At 41.4% G+C, this 21,914-nt stretch overlaps 1 protein-coding gene across 1 annotated transcript; it reads right to left on the bottom strand.

Moving 5' to 3' along the window:
* Window positions 1–343: 343 nt before the first annotated feature.
* On the bottom strand, window positions 344–20,222 carry MTFR2 (mitochondrial fission regulator 2). The gene is made up of 9 exons (XM_044448935.1): window positions 20,127–20,222; window positions 17,610–17,703; window positions 16,559–16,681; window positions 15,241–15,345; window positions 9,795–9,907; window positions 8,330–8,526; window positions 5,895–6,180; window positions 5,397–5,580; window positions 344–1,540 (listed from the first exon to the last, which is right to left on the bottom strand). Exons 2-9 carry the CDS (start codon window positions 17,670–17,672, stop codon window positions 1,442–1,444), a joined length of 1,170 nt encoding a protein of 389 aa, XP_044304870.1. The 5' UTR covers window positions 17,673–17,703; window positions 20,127–20,222; the 3' UTR covers window positions 344–1,441.
* Window positions 20,223–21,914: the final 1,692 nt, after the last annotated feature.

The raw sequence follows: 21,914 nt of genomic DNA, 5'->3' as shown, positions 1-21,914 counted from the left end.
GGAAATCTGAGGAAGACGTGGGGGAAGGAGAATGCCATTTCACTGGTGGAGAGTCAGTGTCAGACAATCTAGAAAATTTCCAAGTACTACATTGCCTCACTGGCTTTCATTCCATAAACAAATATTTTGCAATTTCTGTATGTCACTGATTTCAAGATTAATAGGTTGTATAGCTTCTCTTCCAAATCATTTACAGGGAAAGGGTCAACTACTAAAAGAGACATCCAACAATAGTAGTATACTGCTGGTTCAAGAATGATGCATTATTCAATACTCATCAGTCTTCCATGCAGAGCTGTCCAAAATCAAACTTGTACTTACTGTCAACATATTATTCATGGCCTTTCAGGATACATCTTTGCAAATAAGAATATGCAACAGTATTTCTGACTTGAGAAAGGATCCGACAGTGACTGGGAAAGGATGCTAAATGTCATGCATCAAATTGTCAGAAGGAAGCACTTTCATCTCAGGGCAGGAAGGTTTCACGATAGAGGACTCATTTTATGAGATAGCTTATGTCTTTCTGTATCTTTAGACACAAGACACAAAATCTGACATATTTAAGTCACAGAGAAAGATCACAATCTATATCTAAAGAATTTATTTTAAAGGCTAAATTTTCAGAGGTACAAAAAGTCAACAGCAAAATTTATTTCTATTTTGAATTTCAAATATGCCTATAGCACCCATGGAATACTTTATAATTTTGCACCATATTCATGGCAGGTTTTGCACATGTCACATCTCTTACTTCAAGGCCTAGAAAATGCCATTACCACCAATTATGTATACCTTATAATGTTTAAATCAATGTCTTTGTTCACATGTAAATTCAGAATGTGACTTGTTGAATCACGGGTTGTCATTATGTGCAAACACTACACTATGGTTTAACTATGGATGAACCATGAACAACTCAGAGTTCAAACCCAACAAATGATGACTTCTTTTCCTAGCTCATTCATGGTTGATTTCTAGTTAAACCATTGTGTCGGAGTCACACATAACAACCCACAGTTCAATGACAACCCATACATTCTGGGTTGTTGTTACATGTGAACTAGAACAACATTAAAACAGTATTTTTTTGAGGAAGCTAACAATCACTATTAAATATACCCCGTTTCTTGCTTAAACAATCTTAATATATTACCATCTCAACTGGATAAACATTGCAGATATTTATATTTTCTTTCTGTGTCACCTTTCTTTTACAGATTTATTTGTGAGACAAAAAAGTTGCCATCTAGACTATAAAGTTGATGCAAAACCAGAAAGTATTACAGCTACTGAAATATTTAGCAAACTTGGCTGCTAAAATATTTAATACGAACAGTTAGTTTTAGAAGCCATTTTCTCATAGAAAATGTCCATGGAACCCTAAAAAGAATAGTCCCAGGAGTAAGCATAGCTTTTTCCCCTAAGCTTTATACAACGGCTAAATACGAGCTCCTGTTTTTGTAGCTGATACATGCGTCAGTTCCTCAGCTCTAATATACGTCTGCTTCATGCTTGGCTTCAAAATGCGACAGCCAACCTGTAACCAAAAGCAAATTTCTTATTAACAAAATTATTTATTAGTTGCCTTTTTGCACCAAAAGGCTGTTGATGTGATATCCATCCATATATACATGTATAATGAAAATATCAAGCAAATAAAAAAGAAAAAAAAATAGAACAGAATTACAGTTAAACTCACAAAAGCACCATGTGGATTTTTTTTTAAATTAAAACTTGCCTATAACTAAACAAGGAAGAGCAAATCAAATCTCCCAGTGAGGGAGTTCCACAATCAGTGTGCTACCACAGAAAAGGCCCTGGCTTGTATCTTACCAGACTAACCTCTTTTGGTTGTAGGACAGGTAATACTAAGCACATAAATAAATAAGTCTTAATCTACTGACAGTCTTTTGGATATCCTGACCCTAAAGTTTAGGACTTCGTAGGTGACCACCAGCACCTTGAATTATACCCAGAAACCAACTGGAGGCCAGGATAGTTGGCACAGGACTGATAAATATGCTCAACAACATGCACACTATCAAGCTGTCCGTTGTCATATTTTGTGCTTGCTGCAGTTTTTGAGTACCCTTAATCCCCCCTCCCCAGGTACTACTCCACAATGCATTACAGTAGTCTAAATGGGTGAATTACTTTGGTCAAATATGTCTTCACATGGTACATTGGAAAGGGGTGCAATTATGGCAAAGGTACCCTTGCTAACAAGAACCACCTGACCCTCCAAAAGCAGTGCTGCATCTAGAAGTACCCAGGGCTACAAACATGAGCCACAGAATCATAGAATAGTAGAGTTGGAAGGGGCCGTGAAGGCCATCAAGTCCAACCCCTGCTGTTGCAGGACACCACGTTACACCATCCCACTCAGATGGCTGTCCAGTTTCTTTTTGTATGTCTCTAGTGTGGGAGAGCTCACCACCTCTCTAGGCAGCTGGTTCGACTGTCATATTGCTGTGACAGTGAAGAAGCTTTTCCTGATATCTAGCCGGAATTTGGGTTGTTGCAGCTTGAATTGATTATCCTGTGTCCTACACTCTGTTATCAGCAGGAAGAGATCTTGATCTTCCTTTTGTAACAGCCTTTGAGGTACTTATTGTAGAGGGAAGGCAATCCCATCCGTAAGAGGCTATATTCCCAGCCCAAGATCAGCCTGTGTACTGGCCAACTGTACCTTCATCTTGTCTGGGTTGAGCCTCAATTCTTTAGCTCACTTCCAATCCATCACTGCATCCAGGCTATGGTTCAAAACATCAACAGTCTGCTTTGCATCACTTGAATGAGCTAGAGCTTGCTAATCCTCAACATAATGATGAGAGCCAAGCCACAAACTATGGATTACCTTCCTCAGCAACTTCAGATAGATGGACCCATAGGATAGGACCCAAACAGAGCTCTGAGAAACCATTGGTCAATAAACAAGGGGATGAACCATACACCAATGGTCAAAGAACTGAGTAATCGTCCCACAGCACCACCTTCTAAGAACATTCAGCAAGATAGAATCAGAAACACCGCCCCATGTCTCATACCATCCAAACTGGGTGGCAGAATAGAAGAATGCTTTTTTTTAAAAAAAGCAGTGGCTTTGCTAAAAGAACTGCAAAAGAATCTTCTATTGAAGATGCATTTACAGTTTCTGCTACCTAGTCCTTGTTTTGCCAATTTTAACTAACCAGAGTAAAGAAGGGTCAAGCAAACAAATGGTTGGCCTCACCTCTCTAAGCAACTTGGCTACATCCTCAGGTAAAACAAGATAGAAGCTTAGAAACATAGAGTGAGTCAGAACGGGTCTCCCGGCCCATTTAGTCTGACCCCTGGCTCTAGATGGCTCTGCTCACAACATGCCTACCACGTGCAAGATAAAAGACATCTATCAAAACCAGACAGGCAGATGCCTCTATGACCACCCTATCTGCTTCACATCACTGTGTACAAGTCAGAGCAAATGAGAATTATTTTATCAGCAAAATATTTTGCAAATTCATCACAATGATTTTCCAAGTCTTCTCTCACTACTTGTGACCTAGAATGTAAGAACACCAGAACAACTGTGATGCAATAGTGGTGATGCAGCTTCTCTGCTGTCATTGCCATCATGAAACAGGCCTTAAACTAGTCTTTAATTAATTTTACACCAAATTTTTTGCTCCACTGACTTACTGGCCATCTGCCTAAGTAATCACCATTACCCAAAGTTCTCTAGATAACTAAACAATCCAAGCTCCATGTAACAGGAGACAGTACTTAGAAGCAGTAGTGTCAGCCACATGAGTCTTCTCGCAATAGATCAACAAGGGCTTCAGTAGGATTGCCAACTTTAGCAGCTGGAAAATCACCCAGAGTATTCAGGAAACCCCTTCAACCTATCAGTCCCTGAAGGCAGGCCAATTTAATAGGTTTTCCACTCTTACTGAAGTTCAGGGTGACAGCAAATCCAACCCTTTCAGGTAGTGTTCTGCCTATTGAGTTCTTTCAAACCCACCTACAGATCACTCTAACTCTGGCTAACAAAAACCATATGCTTGGAATCAGAACAACAATCAAGTCAGTTGTTTGAAATACCTCGTCAGTCCAATGGTCAATTTACCCACTATATTTTATACTAACTTAAATTTCCAAATACTATTCAAAGGCATTAACATGTAACACAGAACAAGACTGGATAGCCATGACCAGACTATCATTTTCCTGAAGGGACTGTGTCTTGCACACTATCCATAGCTAGTAATAGAAGCTTCATTACACGGAAGTCACATTGGCCTCCAAAATTAATGCTGGCTCTAAGAACATCCCAAAGCTGCTATCCTAATTCTTCAGGGGCAGGGCAATAAAATGAATACCACTTCCAGGACAGACAGTACACCCACCAACAGGGTTTCCATCTTGTTTGAACTTGTGTTTACCACCCCACATCCAGTCCCTTCTCAATTCCAGGCATTTCACAGCCTTGCCTGAACATAACAGAAAGGGGGAGTAGAATAAGGCATATTGCCAGTACTGGATCAAATCTCCCAATGAGTGGTTTCATGGTTTGGTTGAAAACCAAAGGGGAAAACTAGAGCCCTGGAGCACAGCACAGCATAACTACCATGGGTCAGAGCAGCAGTCCCTCGGCAGCACTTTCTAGAGCAGGGCTGAAGAACCCAAGGGCTGAACTGGCTACGGCCCAAGCACATCAGAGGCTGTATGCAGCAGTGGAAACTTACATGCATTCGCTCGGTTATACTCTATGTGTCCTCCTCCCAGTTAGTAGGGATAGTACATATACAAGAAAGTTAGGGCATAAAGGAATGACTAGGTAGAAACATCATGTCTGCATAATGCCCATGTTAAGTGATCATGTAGTATCATCTGAAACTAAAACTACTCTAGAAGAATTGTATATTCTACCTGTTCCCTCTGTTTTTAAAAGGCAGGTACACACATGCACTATATAAGATGAGCCATTTCTTTAAAAAGATATTTGTAAAAGATGAAGGTTTTCGCTTATGAAAAAATCCCATAGAAATCAATGGGGCTTACTTTTAAGTAACCGAAGTAGGATGTTAAAAGTAGTTTAAAAATGTTGAAATCTATCCATTGTAACTATGACTAGATACTTGAACTATAAAAACATGGCAGAACACGTATTCAATGCTTTATTCAGAATTAAATGACAGATATAACCATTCTAACATTGTAAAAGCAACATCTGGGTAGGCTTCTGTTATGACATCCACACCCTTTCACAGTAAGTAGATGCCATTTTTGTATTACATACATGTGATTTGTCCTGATCTTGCATTTCCTGAAGAATATGTTTTTCTTTCTGTGTCACCAATAATCCTATATAAATGACAGAATATGTATATAAAAATATAAAATTAGCTACATACCACAGGAGTATCAGGACTGGAAAATGGAGAAGCACCATAGGATCGATTTTCTTTGTCAAATGAATCTTCTCCATTGCTCTGGGATGCAAATTTCTCTTTAAGAGCTTCTGCTATTAAAGCTGCTGGGTCCCATGAAGACTGCATGATTTTCTTTGTTTTGGGTAGAGGAGTACCTCCAGGTGATCTGGAGAAATAAAAACAGCAGGTTTCCAACCTCTAGTCAAAGCGACTGCAACTTCTTTTAACAAATGCTGAGAGAAGTATTTGTTCTCTCTGTATAATCCTAACAGTCTTTGCATTTTCCTTTCTTGCCCTAAATGGTCTTTTTGATTCCCCTTGAACTATGGCAACATCTTACATATTAATATATGTTGCTCTATGATTTTTATGATATCGTTTTATTTGGTAAAAAAAAGGAAAAAAGCATATTATTTGCTGGTGAGTTTATTCCTCTTCCAGCTTCATTTCATTCAAGAGTTCAGACTCTGCTCAACTTACCTCTCAACAGTTCTCAGTTTGACCTTTTTCATATCCTTCAGAACATCCATCATACTAGGAGCAGTCTTAACCGTCTTCCATCCAACACTTTCTGTAATATGCCTGCCAGGGTTTGCAGCCCGACGTTGCTTAATAAGTTCAATCGCAGAATTACAGGAATCAAGATTAGATGGCAGTGGTGGTGGAGGAGGAGCAGGGGGAACAACCACGTTGCAAAGAGAGACAGGAACGGGTGACGAAGTCATTGTTGGCTGTGGGAGACCACCGGAGTGCGACTTCATGGTACCTGAACCAATTCAAGAATCACAAAGGAAATATCAGAAGAAAAGAGAACTGAACATATGAAAGCATAAACCGGTATGTTACTTTGCTTACTGTTAGAACAATCTTCACTATTCAGCACATGAAAGCAAGAACAGACAAAAGTTAATTAAGAACCAAGTCAAGTTGTGAGGGTGAGTACTCTTTTAGAAAAGGTTATTGAACAGACTGTCCGCTGCACCACACTGGTTGCAACAGAGTCAGATCAAGGATCTCTGAATTCAGACTATTCTTCAGCCACAAAACCACTGTGTGACCCTGGGCTAGTCTCTTTCTTCATTAAGGTTTCCTCAGCACTGTTGCAAGGATTAAAAAAAGGAAAATAAATTATATCAACAGTGTCCAGCTCCTGAAGCCACTCTTAAACCTCTCAGGTTTCAGACATCACTATTACTTTTTATGTAAGAATGACCTAGTGATACATTTACTAATCAGCTATGCATATTTATTTGGAACATTTATATGCCGCCCCATTCGCAAAAGCCTCGCAAAAGCCTACTATATAAAAGTAAAAGCTATTTTTACCAGTTTTGTGCACTGATAACCTCTTTGAAAATGGTCTGGACACTGCAACTTGGCCAAAATCAGGCAGCATGTCTGCTGATCGGGACTCGCATTCACGAACATACGATGCCGGTCTTGCGCAGGCTGCACTGGCTTGCTGGTTGCCCACCAGGCCCAATTCAAAGTGCTTACAATAACATATAAAGCCCTAAATGGCTTGGGGCCAGGTTATCTGAGGGAACGCCTATCTCCATATCTACCCACCTGGTCACTGTGGTCATCATCTGAGACCCTCCTCTGTATTCCACCCCCAATGAAATAAAGGGGGAGGATGCAAGAAAGACGTCCTTTTGCATAAGAGCACCCCAACTGTAAAATGTGATCCCAATGGAGATTAGATTGGCACCATCTCTTTATGCTTTCAGATGCTGACTAAAAACGTTCCTGTTCTACAACTATTTCAATGGATGAATTGGTAGGTTTGTAATGGTTTTTAATTGGTTTGTATTGTTAACTGTTGTTGCCACACTGTGATTTTGTGCCAAACATTTTGTTAATTTATGATTCTATTTTACTAATGGTGTTTTAATTGGTTTGCTATATTAATTCTGATTTTATGTCTCTTTTCATCATGTTTTATCTTATTTAATATTGATCTCATTGGTTACATTGCTACATTTATTGATTTTAATGTTGTTACTGGTTTTATTGTGATTTATTTTAATTGTCCTGCATATGTTGTGAGCTGCTCAGAGAGCCTTATGGCTAATGGTGTGCCATACAATCAAATAAATAAATAAATAATATTTACATTTCTATACCACATGTCGCTGAAGATCTCTGGGTGGCTCACAACATTTTATTTATTTATTTCACTTATTTAAGTGATTTCAGTCAGGTCTGACCCTGCTTAGCTTTCAAGATTAGCCAAGGATCAGGCACTTCAGGTACTTTTGCTAGTTTTAAGGATTAAAATTAAAAGTTTTTGATTTTTGAAGAAGGTCCTAAAAGGCTGCATCCTAAACAAAATACTGCGTGCTAAACTACAGACGCTGTTGCGGTATGACTATAAAATATGTGGCATACACACATCTCTTCCCTATAATTAACTTTCCTCATTTGTTGAGGAATTCTGTTTTTGCAGACAAGGGCCAGGACTGTTTTTCTTTGAAAAGCAGATTTCCATGCTGTTTCACAATCTGCTCTTGAACATTCCCTCAGTTTCGAACGAGAGCCAAGGGGCAAGCATCCAAGAAATACACACAATGCTCCCTTGGAGCACGTAGAAATAATTGTGTGGCTCCTTTGGATTCAGGCCAAGGTTCCCAATAGCACTCCTACCTAGTATGTTAATCAGAGTTTTCTGTTTCTAATGTGTGTTACCATTTTGTCCCTTGTCTTTGTTGAGAAGGTGGGCAAAGGATGGGTACACGAGTAACTCCAAGCAGTTGTTTTTAACTGTTACACAGCAACTGTGCATAGGATGAACATAGAAGCAGATTTCTACACAAAACTTTGCCATCAGATTTACAGTATGACTGGACATGGTTAGGAGTAAGAGAAGCAAAACACATAAGCACATTTCTCAGGATCCACATAAACAGACTTACGTGACTGATCATTTCCTGTCCGGTCCGCGGCAACAATTGAAGCAATCTGTCTACGCAGATGAGCTAACTCGTTCTCAAGAGCAGAAATTTTTTGGAATGCATCTTCATTCACAACAGTTGTTTTTTGCACTATTTCTTTTGAACCAACTGGTGCAGGAAGTGTAGATGGAGTTACAACTTCTCTCCATTCATCATATCTAGAAAATATAAATGTACAATTTGAAAGGAATAAAAATGTTTACTGTAAAGATTAATTTTATTTATTATATCTCTGTACCACCCTATAGCTAAAGAACTATGGGTGGTTCACAACAATAACAATCATAAGATATAACATGACAAGGCATAAAACGTTTAGAAATTTAACACTATAGCATAAAAACAAAGTAAAATACAATTTGTGTAATTTTTTAAAAATGCAATAATAGCTTTAAAAACAGCACTGAAGGACTAACATGCCTGAGAAGTTTATTCATCTGACCAGTTACTTCAAATATTTTTTTTCTTGTTACAATGCATTTATACTCTGCCTTTTTCCCCTCTTGTCAGGAACTCAGTGCAACTTATAGAGCCCCACTGTTACTCTCACAGTAGCAACCTGGTGAGGTAGGTTAGGCTGAGAGTGAATGGCTGGCCCAGAATCACACAGTGAACTTCATGGCTGAGTGGGGGCTGAAACCCAAATCTCCTAAGTCCCCAGTCCAGCTCTTTAACCACCGCACCACACTGGCTCCCAATGCCACGTGGATGTCACACAGTGTAATCCTTTGCCATGCCTATTCAGAAGACAATACTACTGAATGATGGAGGTTGCTCCAAGATATAGGACTGCGGCTTTAATTTGTAAATAGGCTTAGGTTTCATAGCATCACAATTTGCACTATATTGGCTGACTTACCAAAATCTGTAAATATTATCAAGAAAAGACTCACATACCATTTGCTGGTGATGCTATACCAAGCCCACAAAGCATTTTTCATAACAAATATGACTGGAAAACTAAGCTAGAATGAGACGGCCCTTTCCCAACCATGCAGGTGAATGGGGAGAGCAATCCTACAGTCCCTGGGCAAGCACCCCAGCAATAATACAGTAGCTCAGACTTTTAAGTCAGAGCACTTTGCCCTTCAGGAGGATGACAAGCTCTTTCCACCATAGCTACTGTGGGAAGAGCTGTGCCAGCTGCCTCTTTGGGGCTGGAAAAGTTACCTCAAAGAAATGGGGGAAAACCTGAATGGGTTCAGATCACATGATAACCCAATATGCAAGGGTTGTGTGGACTAAACTGTAGATTGTTGCTGAAACATGAGCTTTGCTATTGTCTGAAACCAGTCACTATTTAGAAACAGCAATACCTGTAGTAGGCTCTTTTAAACAATTACATTCTGATTGTTAAAATCCCCACAGCTGCACTGAAGAAAGAAAGAGGTGAAGGCATTCTTAAGAAGACATTAGTTTTACTTGCCTGAATTTAGCACATTGTGCTCTGTCATCATCTGCCATCCACAAAACATCAGCAAGAGATGGTGCAATGTAGTAACTTTGGTCAGATTCTAAAGAATTCAAACTTTGGATCATCTAAAGCAACATAAAAATTAAGTGTCTATAAATGTTAGTTTTCCAAAAAGAAAAAAAGTATGAATGGATATCCATTTGATCTAATATTATGTATTATTCCTCTGTATAGTGAACTGTGTAGACCTTGTCATCCCATGTCACATCCCTTCCCCACCAGCAAACCTCTAAGCTAAAGAACACTATTTCTGAGAGCCAGTGAGTGCAGACAAAATCTGAACAAGGATGCCTGGCTTCAGTAGTCTATGCTCTGGGAAACTTCGGGTTAGATTATTGTTAGGTTGTACAGTCTAGATTTGTTTTTGCTTTTTTTCCAGCCAGGGATAGTAGTAGTGATCTGAAAGGGAAGGGGACTTATCTGTCCTTTTGTCAAGTCAGATCCCTGTCAACTATGATTTAGATTAACAGCAGGTTTTCCCCTCTACCAGGGTGGGAGATCTATTGAACTGGTCTGCCCCAGAGGATAATGGATCTAGATGGTTTCCAACTGATGGATCTAGATGGGGGCTTTCCAACTGATATGGCTGGTGGTCAAGATGCTCAGAAGTGGATGGGGTATGCAGGGATGAGCCCTCGTGAGGCTGCCAGCCTGACCTGCTCTCTTCCCGAGACTCTCACCCCTCAGGAGATCTTGTCCCAGAACCTATCTGCACTAAATTCTGAATGACAACGAAGGAGGCCCCAGGTAAGCCTCCATGGGGAGGGCACTCTGAATTCAGGGTGCCACAACTCACTCTCCCACAGCTGTTCGTTCTGCAGTGACACCCAGGGAAAGGCCTCCAAAGAATATCTAAAAGCTCAGGTAAGTAGGAGAGGCAGCCCCTTAACATGCATTAGCCCTAAGCTAATGGATTGTTTTAATGATCAAAAACAGCCCATTGAGCTGGTACCACAATCCAAATGGGAGGCAACGAAGATGGTAAGGCTGTCACGGTCTGTCAGGGACCCATCGTCTGGCTGGCTCATGGCTCAGCAACGAGCCCATTGTGGTCAAAATGGCTTGGTCACATGGGCAATTTTAGTTAGGTTTCAAGCACTGCATTCCTGTTGTATACGTCACAGCTCTTAGCAAATCATGCCATGCAAAGAAGCTTGCTTTCCATTTTGTTGATATGCAGATGTGTTTAAAATAATGAATAAATGAGAGACAGATGACACGGTCTTCAACTTTTCAGCAGGTCTAATTCTGGAATAGCTGAACTCTGTCAACCAAATCAGGGTAGATCAGGATGTACCAGGACAGGCTCTGATTAATACAGTATTTCCAATTAAGTTTTTTGCTTTGCCATTGTCATGCACCATACATGGAATTTGGGTAGAGTGGGATTTTCAGCTGACAGTGCCTTTCACTTCCCACTGTCATGTTTTCCCACAATTTCTTCCATCTTCTTCCCTATTTTTCTAACCGTATAAAAGCCCATGAAGGAGAAACAGATGGAAATACTGCACAATACTCAGGAAGAGAGGCTCATAAAAAGAATGAGTTGGGCTGGCAGCCTTGGCCCTTGTCAGCAGGAGCAGGTGAGGCATGCTGGGGAGAGTTTGTCTGCTCAATTACATGAGGCTCAGTGCCAATTCTAAGAAGGAAGGGGGACCAGGGAGGTCACATGGGAGGGTTTCTGGATGGGAGAAACAGAGAAGAAAGGGATGGGCCACCCCAGAGAGGCAGTCATTGTGCTTGGGCTGTAGTCAGAGGAGGAGCTGCCTGTGATCTCTGGAATGGCTTGAACTTGCAGAGGAACTCGCAGACTGAGACCTCAGTCATATTGATTTTCTCTCCCTTGTTTCTGTTTTCCAGCATAGTTTTTTTGAACTCGCAGAGAAAAGCCAACTGAGACTTCGTATTAGTTTTCTCCCTTGTTTAATGGTTATTTAAATATACTAACTGTGCATATTAAATAAATTGTGAATAATTTGTGATATGGACATGTAATCCATCGTGTGGCCCCCTTTGGGTCCATGTCAAATTCCTCATTCAACCCTCAAGGTACAAAAGGTTGGACTGTCCTCATCTAGAACATTCTGATCAGAGTTCAGGCTGCTTGTTTGCATGGAAACATGTACTCCCCTTGAAGGAGCACATCTGTAGCCTAAGAGATTCCCCTTGAACCATCTTTGCTACTTGAGGCGCAGGTGGCTTCAGCAGCATGGAAAGCCTTCTAGTAGCTCCTGCTGGCGGCCCAGCTATGCCCTTATCTAGAAAGGAAGAACCTGGTTTTAGCAATCATGCTCTAAACTAGATTACTGTACTGCACTCTATGTGAATCTGCTCTTGAATGCTGATCAGAAGCTGCAGCTTGTACAAAATGCAGTAGGCAGGCTGATAACTCAGATCAGAAGATCCAAACATAAAACACCAATTCTGGCCTGCTTGCATTGGCTACCTATGTACTTCCAAGCCTAATTCAAGGTGCTTCTACTCAGTGCTTACATGGCCTGAATGCCTATTATTTCATGGAAGCCTCTTCTAGCCACAATCTACCCAGACACTATAATCAAGATCTGGACCTGCCTCCAAAGGAGGCTTGGTTGGTGGCAAGAGGGAGGAGGGCTTTCTCATGGTGGAACGGACTCCCCACTGAGGCCTGCCTGGTGCCAGCTCCAGCAATATTCTGGCACTAGCTTAAGACTGTCCTTTATGAGAGGGCATTTATAGCTCTAAGTACTATATTGGGCATTATATCAGCCATCTAACAAGTGTTCTAATTTAGGTTAACTATTATAGCTATTAAACTTGGTGTTAAATTTTGTACTATAATTTTAAAGTTGTTTTTACTGCTGTGTGTATTTTATATTGCATTTTACTGTTTTAATGTGCTGCTGTGAACTGCCCAGAAAGCTCCAACTATTATCATAAATAATGATAATAATAATGAGACCCACTGGGTATTGGATGGGGTAAAAATTACCCAAATAAATAATAATGATAACATTCCTTTTAGAATTGGCGGGGGTTCTCTCACACCCATTGGCCTCCATTTTTGAGGCCTCGTGGAGAACGGGTGAATTTCCAGAAGACTGGAGGGTGGCATCAGTGGTCCCAATTTTCAAAAAGGGTAGTAGAAGGGACATGGGGAATTACAGACCAGTTAGCCTTACGTCCATTGTAGGAAAAACAATGGAAAGGCTCATAACAGAGAGAGATCTAGTGATGCTAGATAGGGAAGGAAGGCTGGTAGCAACACAACACGGTTTCCGCAAAAACAGGTCCTGCCAGACAAACCTTGTGGAATTCTACAGCAAGGTTTCAAGGTGGCTAGATGGAGGGGATGCAGTGGATGTGGTTTACCTGGATTTCAGCAAGGCCTTTGACAAAGTGCCCCATGATATCCTGGTTGAGACACTGAGGAGTTTTGGGATAGACCAAAGCACTGTCCGATGGATTAGGGCATGGTTGACTGACTGAAAGCAGAGGGTAACCATTAGTGGGGAACCATCGGGATGGTGGCCAGTGACAAGCGGGATCCCCCAGGACTCTGTCCTGGGGCCGATCCTGTTTAATCTTTTCATTAACGACATGGAAGAAGGGGTGAACAGTCTGCTGATCAAATTCGCAGATGATACTAAAATTGCAGCAGTGGCCACAACTGAGGAGCAGGTACTCCAGATCCAAAAGGATCTGGACAGACTATGGAAGGGGGCAGGAGACAACAGGATGGCGTTCAATGTGGATAAGTGCAAGGTCTTGCACTTGAGGCATAGAAATGGGTGCCATAAGTACAGGTTAGGGGACAAATGGCTGGAGAGCAGCACTTGTGAAAGGGACCTCGGGGTACTGGTTGACTGCAGGCTAAACATGAGTCAGCAGTGTGATGTGGCGGTCAAGAGGGCGAACACCACCCTTGGTTGCATAGCCAGAAGTGTGGCTTCTAGATCGAGAGAGGTATTACTACCACTCTATACGACTCTGGTGCGCCCGCATCTGGAATATTGTGTTCAGTTTTGGGCCCCTCATTACAGGAAGGATATAGCCAGGTTAGAGTCAGTGCAGCGTAGGGTGACAAGGTTGGTGGCCAGTTTGCAGGGGATGCCATATGAGGCGAGACTGAGGGAACTGGGTCTCTTCAGCCTGGAGAAGAAGAGACTCAGGGGGGATATGTTGGCAACATACAGATATGTGAGGGGATGTCACATGAAGGTGGGGAGAAACCTGTTCTCCCCTGCAGAGGAAAGCAGGACAAGCTCCAACGGAGCAAAACTCAGGGAACCAAGGTTCCATTTAGATGCCAGGAAGCACTTCCTGACAGTCAGGACCCCGAGGGTATGGAATGGGCTTCCATGGGAGGTGGTTGAGGCCCCATCGGTGAGGGTGCTCAAAGATAGGCTGGACATGCATATGGTGGGCATGTCATGAGCGGAGCCAGCTGGAGCCATGGGTCAGACTAGATGGCCCGGGAGACCCCTTCTGATTCGCTCTGTTTCTATGTTTCTATATGGGTGCTCTGGAAGATAGGTTCAGAAGCCACAGCTTGCACAAAGTATATGGCCAAACAGACAGAAGGAAGCTGAAGATCTAAACATAACACCAGTTCTGTCCCACTTGAATGAAAATGGCCATCACATAGAGGATTCAAGCTGCTTCCCAAAACAATATAGGCAGTCCTCAAGTTATGAGTAAGTTCCATTACAGAAATTTTTGTTTAAGTTGAATTTGTATTGTGTGTAGTTGGCCAGCCACATTTGTGGGGGTTGGGGGCACAGAACCCCCATGAAAGTGGACAAACTGCAAATATCTCTAACTCCCACCCCCACCACCCAACTCACTAGTGACTCCTCTTTGTAGCAAGTACATGCCAGAGAGATTTCCTTCTTTGGATAGGTAGAAGAGGAATGCCTGCTTTGGAGGCCTCCCTCCCTGATGCTTCCTCTCTCTCTATGTTGATGACTATTCTCCACAGTATTTTTTTAATTAAAAGACTTTATGGCAGTTTGTTTTTTAGTATGGGTTGTCCGTAACAAATGTTCATAACTCAGGGACTCTCTGTAGATGCAATTAGTTGTTTGGCTTTTGATTGCTTTGACTGGAAATTATCTGGAAACTCAAATATTTTTCTATATTCACATATAAAAATGTATTTTAGATTTTTTTCACTCTCCATTATTTCACTTCATTATTCTGGTTTGCTAATGGTCCCTCTATTATTTGAAGTACATTTCTATACCTTCAGTTTCCACTATATCTTCTAAATGGTAAACAGAACAAGTCAAGTAAAGTGTTATTAGGAATGCTTGTTATTTCTTGTCTCTATTATCAAATACTAAACATAACAAGATTCCTGAAGAACGTATGAGAGCCGAAAAGATAATCCTTTTAAACTTAACAATAACTCGTATACCGGAAAGTGTGGCCTTGGAGTAGGAGTTAGCAAAAGACAGTTTCCCAGTCTACGAATGAAACTTCGAGTAGATCCATATTCTTTTCTTTCCCAAGCCCAGGATATCTGAGAATCAAGAATACCTTTTCAGGTTAAATGCAAACATTTTAAATAAAACTGTAGACCAGTTAAGGATACAATCCTATGTAGATTCAGGCAGAAAAAAATCCTACAACTCTCAGCATCCTAAAACTGCCTGGCTGGGGCATGCTGGAAATTGTAGGGCTTTTTCTCAGTCTAAGTATATATAGGATTGCACGCTCAAGAAATTTAGTAATTTGCTTTTTAACTCATTACACTTTAATAAATGTAAATTCTTCAATATAAAATGCCTTTTTGAAGTGCAGAAGAAAGCAGAAGGTAGCTTACAACAAAATATTAAAAGTAATCACTTTGTTAGATAGAAAGGCCATCTTTCCTAGATTCATCTTGGAGTTACACTTCTACAAACTGAATAACCCCTTTGTTTTGCAGAAGGGGATACAATCCAGAGGAGTGTAATGGAGGAAGAGAACCAGGAACCAGTTTTTGCTGATTCCTACTTCTCCCTGCATCTTTCGGTGTCACCTCACATACTGCTGCAGATGGCCTCCCAGTCTTTCAGATCAGATTACGTGGAGTAGGGGAAAGAAGAATCAGAGAAAATTACCTTTCATCTTGTTCCAGTGGGAGTATCCCAGAAGCAGATTACTATGCACAGAAACCCTGGATCTAAGCCAAGGCATTTTTTTAAAAAATTCCTACTAATGGTAACTCACTGAAAGTAAAATTCGGTGTACCATTTAATTCTCACTATTAAAATATTAGTCCACAACCACTTATCATCAATGAAAGCATTTGTGGATTAATCACTATACCTGCAATTTTAAAATGCAACTACTAAAATGTTCTTTTTTAGAGTACTGCCCAATACACTGCATGCTACGAAAAACTGTAAAAGAAAACAAGCAACTGACAATCTGTCTACCAAAAGGTTTACAAACTTTCATTCATCCCAAGCAGGATATAAGATGGCTTGATAGATCAAACTGAAGCTTATGCATTTCTTTTATTGAAATTACTTCCTAGACCCAACTTGGTGCCCTCCAAAGGTTTTGGACCTCAAAACTCATCAGCCACAGATATAATGTGAGAAATGCTGGAAGCTGCGTTCTAAAACATCTAGAGGGTATCAGATTTGAGAAGATGGAAGAGGGATCCAATGAACATAGTATGTACATGCTCAAAACACACTGCTAGCCAACAAGAAAGTGTAGGGTGGAGGGTTGATAAATCTCACCAAACAGCTCCTTGAGATGGCACATAAGTGTTGGAAGTGTGTTCGTGAAAGGGTATTTGAAGAAAGATGGGATCCAATCATATGAGCAATACGATTAAGACAAATTTTACACCTCCGTAGGAGCTGTGAAAAGAAAAAGCAGTCACAGAAACAAATGGATTCATATAGAATTAATGAAGAATGTTTAATCTAGCTTAACTTTCAAGAATTTGTTTCCAACCTGAAACTACCATTGGTACAGTTTTCAGTACCAGCAATACTGACCAAGATGAGGATAGCTCTGTTACAAATGTTATTTGAAATGAAAATAAGCTAATGAACACACAGTATGTATGTAACTTATCTTTGCTTTGGTAAGATCAAATACATAACTATATTCATCAGGATTCTGCTCTTGGATTATTGATATGGTGGGGGAGGGTGCTTGCTCCTCTAAATTAGGAGTGGGTAACTTGGAAGGATTGGGGGGAAGTTTTCCACCCACACTAGCCAACTCTTTGTACCCTTGTGGAACACATTGTTGCCTTCACCACACTGCTGGACTCAGCAGCAACCCACCCACCTACTGCAGCAGTTTGCTGCTGAAAATTGGTGACTGCATGAGGCTGGTCTACATGTTGCCCACTCCTACACTAAATGAAGTATGTCAATTATGATGCTCCTTTGGAGGGCTGAAAGCCGTCACTTCTCCCTTCATTATCAGATGCACCATGATGCAAACAGAATTAAAATGCCAAGTAGCACAAGAGCAACTTTGGCTTCCTAGAACATACAATCCAGCTAAACACTGTCAAATAGCAGGCAATAGGTGGAAATAGATTCTGAGCACAGCACAAGTGCAGGGACACTCAGCTCTCCATTCGGAGCACCAAGCTGGGGAGGAAGCATGGAACTCTTATGATGCTCCCCTGGTTGTGATGAAGCACCCACCACAGGGAGCGTACGGAGTGGAACCGTAGACACTTGTGAAACTTCTGTGACTTCTACCCTGTTTTAATTCAAAGCTTTCATGTGGCAACTTGTACCCTCACACACAATAATATCTGCTTACCAGTTCTGGTGGCACACCATAATATTCCAGCAATTGTTTTAAGAGATTCAGTAGCAGAGACATTGACAAAGAACTTGGTTAACTCCAACACCACCTAAAAATAGTGATGCACATGCCAGAAGAGTTCAGTTACAATATGATGTAGCCTCAAAGAGAAATGTTTAATTTTAGACCAAGAAGAAAATATAGTCTAAGTTGAACAATCATCCCCACCACCAAATTTATAAACTTAATGGACAACCATAGAGAAGCATAAAGCAACTGTGAGAAACAATCCAAAACATCTTAAGACAGTCAGAATGTGCTTTAAAAAGTCATGAGAGGGTGGTGGGTTGCATGCAAGCACAACTATACATGGAGATGGGTTTTTCCCCAGCATTCCCAACCCTTGTGACAGAAAGAAAGGCTGACAAAGGGCATGAGGACAGTTTGGGAAATCAAACAAAAAGGAACATGAATTGGCTGAGTTACAGATTTGGAAATGGGCACAAGTTCAGGGACCTCGACAAGCTAAGCCTCCACAATTACCACTCTTGTTGTGTTACCTCTCTGCCAGGATGCATGTAATTGGTAGCAGTGGAAGGTAAGTAAAAAGCAAGGTACTAGTACCAGTGGCAGTGTCTCTGAGGCTGCGAGCAGCTCTGCTGATGGCAAGGTGAGAGCTTGTAACCCACCAAATGGCATTGTTCTGAAGGTTATTTCTAGAGGTTCCAGAAGCTTTCACTATCTCCAGTGTCGTCATCATCTTCATGACTCTTATTTTCATTTTTTCTCAGTGCCCACCAAGGGGCGAGCCCACTTCAGGAAGGAGGAGAGAACTGAGAAATGTGGGTCCAGGCTACAGTGAAGGAAATTACCCTTTTCTGTACCCATCTGGCTGACAAGACTGTTCCTCTTTTCTGATTCCTTTTCTTTCTTTCTTTTTCCCATCACAAAACTAGGTTCTGAAATGAAGCGAGGCTGCCTTTCAGTCCTTGATTCTTTATATAAGGAGCTCAGAGTCCCTAAAGAACTCCTATATCTCAGTGTACAGTGCAGATATAATGCTACATAGCTGCTGTAACAAATACTTGATGTAGGGATTATTTTTAATTTTTTATAAGTTTTAATTTTTATTAAAGTTTTATATCAATGTTTTAGCAAATGCTATGTTTTCCAATGTAAATCATACTGTATTTTAATACATTTTGTTTTTTGTAAACCATTTAGAAATATTTTAAATATGGTTAGTGGTATGCAAAACTATCAAATAGTAATATTAGAGCGCACTAAGTGCTATCTAAATGCCAGATTCTATATAAAGACTTTGACTTATTGGCTAATAAATCCCATTAAGTCTAATAGGGTTGATCACAAGCTAAATATGTATACAGTTGCAGACTAGCATGCAAATCTAAAGAACAGTACTGACAAATAAGCTACATACTCTTCAGTGTAATCAAATAAAACCACTTCTGCATTTGCTTTACTCTTCAACAGTGGTATTTTCATCTTAAATGTGATTAAAAGGAGAAAGAAGTTTGAAGATCAACATTTTCTCAATTATACAGGTAGAATTTAGCCTTCTGACAGTAGTACTAAGAAATTATAGGGTGGAAAAGAACATGAAAGTTAGAACTTTTGCTTCAGACCAGTCAGCAATGGCAATGGCCCTTTCCTCAGCTCAGTCCTTAGGTCTTAATTAGGTGGCATTTCCAGAAAAAGCATACATCATGTAAGTGATCCACCACATGAAGTAATATTTTATTTATTATTAAAACATTTTTATGCCGCCCCATTCGCCGAAGCCTCGGGGCGGCTTACAACAAACTGCAGCACACACACGTACAGCTAAAATTATGCTACCATACCTTCTTAGCTGCAAATGCAGATTAACTGAACTCTTCCTAACTATTTGTGTAACCCATCACACATCTTTCAGTAATTAATAGGCTGCTTCTTTGTTCTTCAAGAAAATGTGAGCGAAGCGCTGGGTTGGGCTGGGTCTGGGGAAATTCTGGTTTTAGTCCTTACGTTGGGCCATGAACCTCACTGGATGATTTTGGGCCACTCCGACTCTCAGCCTAACCTACCTCACAGGATGGTTGTGGAGGATAAAAATAGAGCAAGAGGACCAGGCAAGCCACCCTGGATTCCCTGGAACGGGGGAAAAAGTGTGATGTACATGTAACTTTTTTTTTTTTAATAAATGTCTCAGCGCTACCAACAGACACCTCAACCCACCAAAATATAAGGGCGACGGGAGAAAAGTGCGTGCGCAGAGAAAATAATGTAACATTTCCTAAAGATCGCCACAGAAAGATGTGGTTGGGCTGCAATCCCCATCATCCCCGACCTCTGGCCATCCTGGCTGGAGCTGAAGGGAGAGTAAGAGCGGGGGTACGAGCCCTCAACAGGTGTTTGATAGACCCAGGGCCCAGCCGTTGAGGGGAGCGTTCCGCGCTCTCAGACCTCTGGCTCTGAGCAAGAGACTTTCGACCCCGCGGCTGAAACGCCCCCAGAGAGAAAGCCACGCACCCAACACGCGAGGCCGCCTCCTCTTCTTCCTCGCTTGCGCCCCTTCCCGGCAGTTGCGCGGGGCGCCGCCAAATTCCACGCCCGGATGCCAGTGCGAGCAACGGCACAATCAAACTCTGCCACTCGCCTTCTTGATTGGAGGGGGTGAGAGTGACGTAGGTGCGCGCTGTAGCCAATTCGAGGGCGCGGAATCGTGACTCCTGGAAAGTGTCGTTTTCGGAACGCTTTCGTTTGGTAGACGAAGAGCCTTGTGGGAGCGTGAGGACTACTGCTTGTGTTTATTTGGATGTGGGTTGACAGCATTAAGGTAGCCGGAAAGGAAAATTGTACAATCGGTAGAAAGTTGTAGCAATCTATATCTTGAGATCGAAATTAAAGAGCCTAGCTAATTTAAGCCTTCGACTAACATAGATGCAGCCTTCCCCAACCTACTATCTTTCCCAAAATGTGCTGGATTACAACTCCCAACATTCCAGCTAAGCCAGGCTGTGAGGCTTCATCCTTATGTAAGCTCCCCTTGACAGTCTGTCCTCTCTTCAAATGACCATGATCCCTGAGTAGCAGGTAATGAAGCATAAGAAAGCTCGAGTTTATTATTATACTCACGGTTGTGCTTTGACAATTTTAAAATGCAAAACTTCTCGTGCTACTTGGGGGATATGGAAGGGAAAATCCTGTCTAGGTTGCCTTCACCCTCGCCGCCATTAAGTCCCGGGTCTCAAATAACCAACCACTGTTCTTGCCAGAGCCAGCTTCTTCGTGTGTTTGCCCTGTAGGAACTTGAATCAATTGAAGCCACAGCGACGTGAAATCACAAAATAGTAGGGAGTTGAATGCAAACATTCGGGTCCCTAGCTGGTATGTCTCTGCACCACGCATGGGCAGCAGGTAGATCTTATTCTGCTGGTAGTATGGATGATTCGCTGTCGATCGGCGAAGACTTCTGATTCCAGCGGCTCAGCAACAGGAGCAACAAAGTAGTTCTTCTCTTTTAGCTCACTAAATTATATTGTGGAGGTTTTTGAGTCGAAGGAAGACCAGAAACACCATTCAGTTCTGATACTCGATTCTGTAAACATGAAACCTGTCTATCCCCGTTGTACACTATCATTCTGAGTACTCCAGAAGGGACAGCGGTTTGGGGAGATCGCTCACTTCCCAGTTCCAAGCTATTATGGACCTAATGAGCAAATTAATAGCTATAGTATAGATAAATCATGGAATCATTAGCAAAGGGTAGACCCTCCTGCCTAGAGCTAGCAGTTTTTAGAGTAGCATGTTTTGCCCTGTTCAGGCAGTTTCTCAAAGTAGACCAGTTGACCTGAATGATAGCAGCTAGAAGAGCAATTGACACCCTCCCTCCATCTCTGAGGAACATTCCCTCCCACCTTTGGAACATTTTTTCTACTTTGATATGCAGAATAATTGTCACACTATTAGAAAGTGGTAACAGTGTCGTGTGTAACCCTTTAGTGGCTTAATGTATAAAAGGGCAGAGGAGGACTGCTCAGGCACACCATTCTGGAACGATTCATTGGCAGCTGGTTAATCTCAAGAAAAAAATCTTTAAAAGAAAAATATTTCCACTGCCTAATTTGGGCATTCTGCACACCAGGACATGGCCCCATTTTGGCCAACAGACCAGTCCTGTGCATCTCCATTCTCTTTCCTTCTGAATTGTCTACCTACTCCTATTCCTAAACTTAATCAGCCAAATCCTTAATTTTGATTTCTGTCCAGCAGTTCTAGTATCTTTGGCTTTGTTTCAACCAAAGCTCATGTATGTTT

Source organism: Varanus komodoensis, unplaced genomic scaffold, assembly GCF_004798865.1.
Source record: "Varanus komodoensis strain SLA01 unplaced genomic scaffold, ASM479886v1 scaffold1, whole genome shotgun sequence".
Lineage (NCBI taxonomy): Eukaryota > Metazoa > Chordata > Lepidosauria > Squamata > Varanidae > Varanus > Varanus komodoensis.
The sequence above is the reverse complement of the archived record's forward strand: the minus strand, read 5'-3'. Positions and strand labels throughout refer to the sequence as shown.

What these genes read in the sequence shown, in the direction of transcription:
- MTFR2 (XM_044448935.1), bottom strand. Translation starts at nt 17,672, where the DNA reads ATGTCTCTGCTACTGAATCTCTTAAAACAATTGCTGGAATATTATGGT. An exon ending in CCATCTCAAGGAGCTGTTTG is followed by an intron (nt 15,346 to 16,558) that starts GTGAGATTTATC and finishes CTTGATTCTCAG; the next exon opens with ATATCCTGGGCTTGGGAAAG. An exon ending in AAACTGAGAACTGTTGAGAG is followed by an intron (nt 5,581 to 5,894) that starts GTAAGTTGAGCA and finishes TTATTTCTCCAG; the next exon opens with ATCACCTGGAGGTACTCCTC.